The following is an 11,486-nucleotide window of genomic DNA, read 5'->3' as shown; positions in this document are numbered from 1 at the left end:
AATTTGTCTCTCTCCTCATATCATATTAGGCAGAATCAAAGAAGAAAAAAAAGTATGTATTCTATAATATAAAATGAAATACTTATTAAACATTTTAGATAACAGAATCTTACATGAGTTATATATTATAAAACACTTTGTTTATTTGTACCACAATGTCTAAAATATGCAAAAATCTTAAATATGTATATTTGTTGTTCCTAAGGTTTAAGATTTTGAAAATTTCTACTGTAAGATGTGATAGCAGGGGACAGTTAACCTTATGTATTTATTTTGTCTTATGTTAAAGCTGCTTTATTATCATCCCATCTGCTTCTCTCACAGAATAGAGCCCACTTGATATAGCAGCAAATGAAGAACTTAAGGAGTGTGTCTAACCTTATTCGCCTTAGCAACTGAGAGTCTGCTCTATGATCATTAGGCACCATGGGAAAGCGAGATAACCGAGTAGCCTATATGAATCCTATAGCAATGGCCAGATGGAGGGGCCCATCTCAACCTGCAGGCCCAACAATACAAGATTATCTGAATCGACCAAGGCCCACCTGGGAAGAAGTGAAGAAAAAAATAGAAAGTAAAAAGAAAGGCTCCAAAGCACTGGCAGAATTTGAAGAAAAAATGAATGAGAATTGGAAGAAAGAATTAGAGCAAACCAGGGAGAAAGCATTAAGTGGAAATGAGGGTTCATCTAGAAAAAGAGAAAGAAAAAAAAAGAAAAAGAAGAAATCTTGTCAGTCTGCATCTTCTTCATCAAGTTCTGATTCTTCGAGCAGTTCTTCAGATTATAAGGTTGAGAAAAAGAAACGAGGGAAAAAGAGAAAGAAAAAGAAGCATTCATACAAATCGTCAGAAGGCTCTACATATGAATCTGAATCAGAAAGCAAGGAATCTGAAAAAAAGAAAAAGAAGTCAACGGATGAAACAGCGAAAGAAAAGTATATTAGAAATGTCAGCAAAAAGAGAAAGAAGGCTCACCCTGAGGACAAACCTCTATCATCAGAGTCCTCTTCAGAATCAGATTATGAAGAGGAGGTCCAAGCAAAGAAGAAGAGAAGACATGAAGAACAAGAACAAAGAATGGAAAAAGCAAAAAAGAAGAAAAAGAAACATAACAAGAAACATAGTAAGAAGAAGAAAAAGAAGTCGAGTTAAGTCAAAGTCAGGATAACATCAAGATAAAATAAAGCAAGATTTCTCTATTTAAAAAACAAGGCCTAAAAAGAATCCAACTGTGAATGTTAGGGCCCCTTTACCAAAATGCTTGAGTTTCCCTGTGTTAATAGAATTATTCCTGGACTTTGAATTTCCAGTCAAATGCCACTGTGTCAGAAAGGGCCATACTTATTGCTTATGGCAACAAATCAGTACTGTACTTAAAAATGTCAAGAAAGTATGTCTCGCTGAGACCGGTTTGGCTCAATGGATAGAGCATCAGCTTGGGGACTGAAAGGTCCCGGGTTAGATTCTGGTCAAGGGCATGTACCTTGGTTGGAGGCATATCCCCAGCAGAGGGTGTGCAAGGGGCAGCTGATCAATGACTCTCTCTCTCTCATCGACGTTTCTAACTCTCTATCTCTCTCCCTTCCTCTCTGTACGAAATCAATAAAATATATTAAATAAATAAATAAATAAATAAATAAAATAAAATGGTTAGAATTAAAGTAAAATGTTTTAGATAATATTTATGACAGAAATATATCTAATTTTAAAGTTATCTAACTTGGGTATATGTTCAAACATAATCCAAAGGATCCAGACAAACATAATTGACATTTTTGAAGCATGGACTAAACACTGATGTCTCAAAATCCTATTTTTGATGTTAAGTTTAATTTATTTCATTTTTCTCCTTAATAAACTTTTGTTTACATGGGGAAAGGGCTTGGGGGGGGGGAGTTTGTTATCACTTTGGCTAGCTGAATAGTGTGCCTTTGATCCTTACACATTCTATTTTTGCCAGTGCAGCAGCCATTCTTTTCTTACTTGATGAAATTCTGGTATGTTGTTGTGTGCTGCTTCAAGTGAACAAGAAAAACAACAATGTAACAGTATAAACAAGTCCCCAATTCTATGAAATTTACCTCTAATTCAACAGTACTGAATAGAATTTAGCATTAGAATGTTACATGATTTGTATTATCTTTGATACCAATTGGACGGGAATAATTTTAAATAGACCTTGGTATTTTTGATTAATAAAGATTCTGAAATATTTTGCATGTTTTATACTATTAATTTTTTATTGTCCACAGATATTCTATATAACCGGTACTCCTTTTTTATATGATTTATGCTTAAAATACAAGTTTCAAGTTTGTAATTTCTTACTATTACTATATTGATTTCATTACTGTGTTTAATTTCACACTTGCCAAAATATTTAGCATGTAAATAAGAAGGTTTTTTAAAAATATTTAATGCCTTCATATTGAAGCTGGTTTAGTGTAAGCAAGCTGAGTGCCAGACATCTAGTATATTGTGTGTCTTGTTATATAAAACTACTGCCACAATTTTAGTAAATATGCTGTTTTAAAGTTTGTTGTCTTAAGTATTACTAGTGAATTAAAATAAGAGATGAATTTGGGAGATGATAATATCATTGATCTTCCTATATCATATTTTACTAAGAATCCATGCCAAATTTCTGTTGCTGATTCATGTTAACCACTAATGCTGAAATGAGTTGAAAATTATTTTTATTTTACATTTTTATATATCAGAGTAATATGATTTATAAATTGATGTTTCAAAAATACCTATTACAGGAGATGTGCCAATTGCAATGTTGTACGTACAAAATATTTTGGCATGATGAGAATCAATAGCTATTTTTTTAATTGCCAATTTTGTGTCTGGTCCCTTGAATCATAAGCAAAACTATTATAAAAATAGAAAACATCTAGTAGGTCACTAACATATTGACTCCTCAAATTTTTTGAGTGGAAATAACAAAACCTCTCAATAAGGTTCTTGAAAAAGTATAAATGTAATAACATGTTGGATAACACTGAAGCTTCATAACATGTGTTTCTTAATATATATATAATCTATAGATTTACAAACTAATAAATTTATTATAAATAAGGGATATTTTGTATTCATTTATTATATTTAAGGGATATTTTGTATCCATATAGAGTTTTTCAAAAATTGTTCATTAAAATATGAAAAAGCTTATATCATTTGTGGAAAGTGGCAAAGACATTAATAACTTATCAAATATGCTCTCATCACTTCCCAGCCCATTGTAGTTAGGCAATGCCATTTGACTACTTCTAACAGAGGGTTTGCAGAGAGATTGTAAACAGAAGTGGTTTCCTTTCTATAGTGGAGCCATAAAAAGTCCTATATGGATCCTCCAGCTCTCTCTTTACTTGCCATGGTGACCTGAAAGCAATGTGCTCCTAATGTCATACCAACAAGATGGATGCAACCTGGATCTCTAAGTCACTGTAAGGTACCTGCCCTGAAGAACTGATAGACTTGCATTGAATGTTTTTAGAATGAGAAATAAATTGCTATGGTAAGCCACTTTGATTTTGGGTATTTTTTGATACCATGGCACTCATCACCTAACCTAATCTAATAACATAGAGCTCTAGAATGTTTATTTCATTACTTACATAAAATAACTCACATCTTCTATCACATCTCCCTGTGGTCTGCAGTTGTTCGAGGTGACCATTTATGCATAGTATAAGGAAATGCTATTTCATTTGCATTGTTGTTTTATTTAATGACTGAAGAAGAAAATAGTCTAACATAATATGTCATGCTTATCATCAATGCTGACAGACTAGGAAGTAAAGCTTCATTATTCCTCTTATTATAGCCAAAACAATCTTCTAGGAAAGGTTTTGGGAAGGACATTTTAAAAAATTCTCATGATGACTTTATGAAGAATAGTAATGCTATTTTTTATATGTAAGTCATTGAAATATGGTACAGAAAAGTTATATGGACATATATAGAGAACAAGAGGCTAAATAGATTCAGGTGATCATTTAATATGTAGCCTCCATATTGAAAGTAAAATAATTTTCCCTTACATGAAAAACACTAAAATTTGCTTTATGTGACTCATAAGACTAATACCTTTAACCATAACATTCAACTAACTTTGTGGAAAGGGAAGCAGTGAGAAAGTCAATAAGAAAATAGATGGGAGAGGACAACAATCAATATAATCTATATTAAGAATGTAATTGCAAGCACAAAAAGAAGAATTTGAAATATCTCAGGCTGTAAAAGGATTAGCTTGGACATAAGAAGAATGAATAAAATTTGAGAGGTTCTGCTTTTATATCTTGTAATATGATAGTTCCTTTGTTTATTATAAATTTATTTTGAGAAAGTTGTACCTTTGTCACTGTAACTCTATAGTTATTTTCTGTTTAGTCATGTTTATTTTAAAGAGAAATATTTAATCTAATGTTGTTTTATAGCTATTTCTTTACTCATGAAAACTATAGTCAAACTACCTATGCACTTTGGCACTGAACTGATTTTTCTAATCCTTTCTGAGCTGCAAACAAGATGTATTCCTCCCCCCCCCCCCCCAAATAGCTCTATCGTTTTTAATTGACTCCTTCATGATACTTACCTTAGTTTACTTTGCATTGTGTGTTTTGTTATAATTATTAAGAGCATTGGTTCTTGGGTAAGCACCAGGTTGAAAATCTTGGTGTGCCATATTTTGATGTGTGAGCCTAATTAAGTTAGGTGTTTTTTGTTTGTTTGTTTGTTTGTTTGTTTGTTTTTACCTCAGTGTGCTTCAATTTTCTCAGATACAAAGTCAGGAGAAATAACAGTGTCTACCTCCAGGATTAGTTTGAGAATAAGATAGAATAACATTGAAAGCATTAACACAGTTCTTGGTACACAGTAAATGCTCAATAAAAGCCATTTCCTCTTTTTCCTGCTATCATCATTATCATCATCATCATTATCATCATCCCATCCTGCCTACTTTAACCTCCTTAAAGGTAAGTGGCTGTTTCATCTTTTATCTCTTGCAGTAATGGTGCACAGTGTTTCGCATATGATAAGTGCATCATAATTTTCATTAAACTGGATTAGTCGGTCAGGCTATGAAAGAAAGGAGAATCTAAATGAATGCAATGTATCAGATGCTATGTATATGCCTCTTACCTCACATTTTACACAGCTTACTGAAATATAATTAATATATCATCTGATTCCCCTTTTAAAAGTACATAATGTTTTATAATATATTAATAGATACATGCAAGCAAAACCACAATCAATGTTAGGATATTGTGATCACCTCAGAAAGAAACTCCATATTCTCTTTTTCCTACCACCACCATTTTCCATATTCCTAAGCCACTATTGACATACTTTCTGTCTCTATAGATTTCCCTGTTTTGAACATTTCATTTAAATGGAATTATAAAATATATGGTCTTCTATGGCTGGCTTTTGTACTTGGGGTAATATTTTACAGGTTCATCCATTTTGTTCCACATATCAAGAATTATACCAAGATGATATGAAAGAAAATCTAGTTCATCCTACAAAATTTCTACTAGAACCTGAAGCAACACCACCTCCATATTAGATGTGTCAGACATAATTAACCTGACTTACACTGCTTTAAATATTGCAAGCTATTGACGCATTATATTTTCTGAACATAAAAATGTTCAAATAAGGATTTATGAAAGATAATTGAACCAAAATTTATAATGGAGGCTAATAACATCAACACAAGATGAATAAGTATGGATATGGTAATATTAACTCCAATGAACTACTACATTAAATGGTATAAACAAGAACTCTATCTGGTGTTCTCAGATGTCTTTTTCCAGAAACTGTTTACGAAAACCAAATGATGATTATTATTAACTAGAGGCCTGTTGAATGGATTCATGCACCAGTGGAGTCCCTGGGCCCAGCCTGCACCCTCTAGCAATCTGTAAATCCTTGGGGAATGTTAGAGAGCCAGTTTCAGCCCAATCCCCACAGGGTATGCATAAAAGATCTGGTTAATCTCTTTCTGTCCTCCCCCTACTCCATTCCCTCTGAGATTCATCAGTCTGTTTCATGTTGCATACCTTTGGCTCCCACTCCTGAGTTGAGCATCTTTTCTCAGGTGGTCAGTGCATGTCATAGCTACCAGCCAGTTGGCCAGTTGGCTGGTCAGCTGGTCACTTAGGCATATATCACACACACACATATCACACATATATAATGTTATTATAAATTACCTTATTGCTAGCTATTTGAGTATTTTTTTTGCCCATTTAGAGCAGTAGATTTCTTATTTTTTTCCTTTAATTTCAGCTGAAATAAAGTTTATAGAATTATTTTATATACTGTAAAATGATTGCCTATTCTGTTATCTTACTGAGTACTCAAAATGCCATAGCTCCATGGAAACTTATGAAATATAAATAGAAACAAATTTATAACTATTTTATAAGTTAAAATTGTTATATTAAGTCCTCAAATATTTGCATGGAGGTTTTTTTTTTTTTTTTTTTTTTTTTTTTTTTTTTTTTTTTTTTTTAATTAATGACCAGAAGAGAAAAATAGTGGCTAAATAGGCAGCAGTGTTATGCACCTCCTAGGGTCAGGCCAGAAAAGCAACTAAATTGGGGGACATCCACCTTGAATTAACAAATTAGACCCAGATGAGGAGAAAATTTTCAATAAGGAAGGGCAAAGGATGCCTAGAGAACACCAATTGCCAGCCATGACCCACATGGAACCACCAACATGGCCCAGTAGTAAGTAGCACAATACCTCCTAGCAGTCTCCCAGATCTCTGCAGGGAGCATGCACCACCAGAGTGAGTTCCTGCACCAGGCCTCCTCACCAGCTTGATGGGAGCCAGCATCCTAGGATCTGGCTCCAAGTCTCCACAGTAAGTGGAATCCAAGGGGAACTCTTTTTCCCACCATCACGCCCACCCCAGACCCAGGAACCATGCTGCTAGCCTGACTTGGACTACCTGGAACCTGCTCTATCCCCAGTGCTGGGACCTGCTGTGAGGGCAACTTGGAGCAACCCAGAGCATGCCCCAGTTGGGCCATAGGGGAACTTTGACTGTGCAATCTAGAATAACCCACACCCACACCCATACCCACACCCACACCACCCTGTCCCTAGGACAGTACTGTTGGGGCCATCGTGAACAACCCAATGCATATCTCACCCCAGGGGACAGGGAAGTTCAGACAAAGCAACCCAGGGAAACACACCCCCACTCCACACTTACGAAGGGCAAACTGGAATAACCTAGTGTGCATATCACTGTGGGCTATAAGAAAGCAGGGAGTGTGAGACCCAGAGCAACCTGGGCCAACTCCATCCTGAGTCCAGATTCTTGATGCCAAAGCAACCTAAAGTAACCTAGCATGCACCCCACTCATGCCACAGAGAAGCTGTAACTGTGAAGTCCAGAGTAACCCACACCCACTTCTCCATGGCCCTTAGGACAATCCATAAGTGGCTATCTGGAACAATCAAGCAAATACCTCACTCTGGGACATAGGAAAGTGCAGTCAGAGTGACCCTGAGCAAGCCAGTGTGCTTAGCCAGGGGTCACAGGACCATGTAACAAGTGAACTGCCAGAGGGACTTAGGGTGCCACCCTGCCATGAATTACATGACTGAGGGCTCTGGGTCTGCACAGGGAGTCCCACATAAGAGGAACTGTGCACATGCTCCCACCAGCCCGAGAACTTAAAACAGAAAACGCAGGAACCGGATCTGTGGGAAAAGGGGATACAGCTCAGAACAGAGACAATAAAGGCATGAAACTCAAGTAGACACAGCCTCTGGGATAATGATGTCCAAACCATTGCCATGATAAGTTATCAAACTCTTCAAACCCTAAGCAAGGTGTCCAAGGCCAGAAAGCAACAGCAAAAATAAGGAGACAAAGAAACAAACACCCAAGGAAAGAAAAGGAGGGATCACCATAAAGGGCACTAAATGAAACAGAGGTATGTAATATGTCAGAAAATAATTCAGAGTAAGGGTTATAGGGTTCATAAACTAGATAGATGAGAAAATCAACAACTTATGTAAGAATCAAGATGAAATTAAGAATGATATGCCTACAATAAAAAAAAATATGGAAGGTTTAAATAGTAGACTAGAAGAAGCAAAAGACCAAATAAGTGACTCAGAAGATAGAGCAGGAATCACTCCCAACCTGAACAGCCACTGGAGAAAAAAAAAATTGAAAGCAGGAGGAGAGCCTAAGGGAGCTTTAAGACAGCATGAAATGAATATATATATATATATATATATATATATATATATATATATATATATATATATATATATTATTGTAAGGTACTTTACATATTACTTTTTTATTTGGTAGGATATATAAAGAGTAATATGCAAATTGACCATACCTCTGCTACACCAACAACCTACGCCCACCAGCCATGCCCACCAGCCAATCAGAGTGAGTATGCAAATAAACCCAACCAAGATGGCTACAGCCACAGAGAGCAGAAGGGAGGCTTGTGTTTTTCAGGCAATGGAGGAAGCCAAGCTTTCCACCTGCACTTGCTGGCCTAGGCCTCCACTCAAGGCTACAAAGTTTTAATTATAAAAAGTAAACAAATCCAAACAGAAATGGCAGCAGCCCCAGAGCAAGCAGGAGGCTTGGCTCCACTCCAGGTTACAAAGTTTCAATTGTAGAAGGTAAAGAAATTCCATATACCTACCAGGGTCTCCCCTTGGGTTGTCAGGGGGCATGGCTGGCCTGAAAACCATCACAGGCCCCTCACTCAGGCCCCTCCATGCCTCAAGGGAACTCCCACCTTGATCTGGGACATCCTTCAGGGCAAAATAGTTGGCCCCAACCCATGCACCAGGCTTCTATCCTAGCTAATAAAAGAGTAATTTGCATATTGACCATCACTCCAACACACAATATGGCTGTCCTCATGTGGTCAAAGATCCTGCCCCTTTGTGGACACAAGATGGCCCCCACAATTTGGCCAGCAGAGGAGAGGAGTTGGGAGGCACCAGGTGTGCAAGGGAGAGCAGTTGGAGGCGATCAACCTTGCAGGTGAGGGCAGTTAGAGGTGACCAGGCTAACAGAGGAGGGAAGTTGGGGGCAAACAGGCTGGCAGGGTAGCATTTAGGCATCAGTCAGGCTGGCAGGGGAGTGGTTAGGGGGTGATCAGGCTGGCAGGCAGAAGCAGTTAGGGGCAATCAGGTAATCATGCAGGTGAGCAGTTGTGAGCTAGCAGTCTTGGATTGTGAGAAGGATGTCTGACTGCCCATTTAGGCCTGTTGCTGGGATCGGGCCTAAATGGGTAGTTGGACATTCCTCAAGGGGTCCCAGATTGGAGAGGGTGCTGGCTGGGCTGAGGGACACCTCTCCTGCCCCCATGCAGTAATTCCATGTAGTGGGCCTCTAGTATGTGTATATATATATAATAGGGGGGGGGTGCCAGAAGGACAAGAGGAGGAGCAAGGATTAGACAACTTATATAATAAAAGACAAACATGTAAATTGATGGTACCTCCATTATGCACACAACCAAGCAGGAGTGAGTATGCAAATTAACCTGACAAAGATGGTGGGTGAATTTGCATATGCAAGTGTTGAGTGGCCAGGCGAGGTGGGATGCCTGCTTTGATGGGTGGGGGGTGGGGAGAGGAGGGATCTACAGAAACAGTGCTCCAGCCAGGAGCAAGGACTTGCAGGCTCCTGGACCACCAGGGAACAGGGACTTGGTGGCTCCTGGGTGGCTGGAAGTAAAGCCAGGGGAAGGAAGGCCTATTTTTGCACAAATATCATGCAACAGGCCTCTAGTTTGAAGAAATAATGACAGAAAACTTCCATGATTTAAGGAAGAAAACATCACATAAGCACAGAGATGCCCAAACAAGATGAATCCAAAAAGACCCACAGTAAGACATGTCATAATTACAATGCAAACATTAATGACAAACAGAGAATCTTGAAGGCTGTAAGAGAGTGACAGAGAGTTACCCACAATAGATCTATTAGATTATCAAATTATTTCTCAACAGAAAAACATCAGGTCAAAAAAGTATACAAAATGATTGAATCCAAGAATATTCTACCCAGCAAGGCTATCATTCAAAATTGAATGAAAAATCAGGAGCTTCACAGAAACAAAACAAAACAAAACAAAAAATAATAATAATAAGAGAACTTATCAATACCAAGCCAGCAATGAAAGAAATACCAAAGGGACTGTTGTATAAAGAAGAAATAGAAAGTGAAGAAGGAACACAGGCATAAAGTATATAAATGCCCACAATGTAGTACCTATCAATAATAACATTAAACATAAATGGAATGAATGCTCCAATCAAAAGACATTGAGGGACTGAATGAGTAAGAAAATATGACCCATTTATATGCTCTCTACAAAAGACCCAACTCAGAATAAGGAAATTACACAGACTGAAAGTAAAGGGATGGAAAAATATTTTTCAGGCAAATGGAAACGAAAAAAATAAAAAAAAAGCTGAGGTAGCAATACTTACATCTGACAAAATAGACCTCAAAGTGAAGACCATAACAGGAGATAGGGAAGGCCACTTCATAACACTAAAGAAATTGATACAACAAGAGGATATAACTTTGGTAAACATATATGCACCCAATGCAGGAGCATCCAGATACATTTTAAAAAAAAACAAAAACAAAAAACTGCAAGATATTAAGGGAGAGATTGTCAGCAGTGCAATCATAACAGGGGACTTTAATACCCCAATGACATCACTGGATCAATCTACTAGATTAAAAAAAAATCAGCAAAGAAACAGCAATTCTAAACAACTCTCTAGATGAGATAGACTAAATTGACATCTTATAGAACATTTCACCCCAAAGCTATAGAATATACATTCTTCTAAAGTTTCCATGTGACATTTTCAAAGATAGATCACATATGGGCTCAGAGGCAAAGTTTCTACAAATTCAAGAAGATTGAAATCATATCAAGCATCTTCTCAGATCACAATGGCATAATATTAAAAATAAACTACAATAAAAAATTCAAATACTTGGAGCCAAAATAGCATGATATTTAACAATGAATGGGTTACCAAAGAGATCAAAGAAGATACAAAGAAACACCCTAGAAATAAATGACAATGAAAACATAGCAATCCAAAATCTATGGGCCACAGTAAAAGCAGTCCTGAGAGGGAAGTTCATAGCAAGAAACAAGAAAAACTGGTACTAAGTTATCTAACTCTACAACTTAAAGAATTAGAAAGACAGCAACACAAAAAGCCAAGAGTCAGCAGAAAGAAGATAATAATAAAGATCATAGTGGAAAGAAATTACATAGAGATAGAAAAACATACAACAAAAGATCAATGAAACCAAAAGCTGGTTCTCTGAAAGGTTAATCAAGATTGATGAACCTCTTTCCAGGCTCATCAAGAAGCAAAGAGAGAGCCTCCCCCCCAAAAAAAAAAAAAAATTCAGAAGTGAAATAGGCAAA

General features: G+C 36.9%; 1 protein-coding gene across 1 annotated transcript; it reads left to right on the top strand.

The window, feature by feature from the left end:
- The first annotated feature begins 351 nt into the window (after window positions 1-351).
- Window positions 352-1,291, top strand: FAM133A (family with sequence similarity 133 member A). Its single transcript, XM_036416315.2, has one exon. The coding sequence runs from the start codon at window positions 427-429 to the stop codon at window positions 1,150-1,152; it is 726 nt and encodes a 241-aa protein (XP_036272208.1). The 5' UTR covers window positions 352-426; the 3' UTR covers window positions 1,153-1,291.
- The last annotated feature ends 10,195 nt before the right edge of the window (window positions 1,292-11,486 follow it).

This window comes from Pipistrellus kuhlii, unplaced genomic scaffold (assembly GCF_014108245.1).
Source record: "Pipistrellus kuhlii isolate mPipKuh1 unplaced genomic scaffold, mPipKuh1.p scaffold_m20_p_54, whole genome shotgun sequence".
Classification (NCBI taxonomy): Eukaryota; Metazoa; Chordata; class Mammalia; order Chiroptera; family Vespertilionidae; genus Pipistrellus; species Pipistrellus kuhlii.
This window is presented reverse-complemented; position numbering and strand designations above follow the sequence as displayed.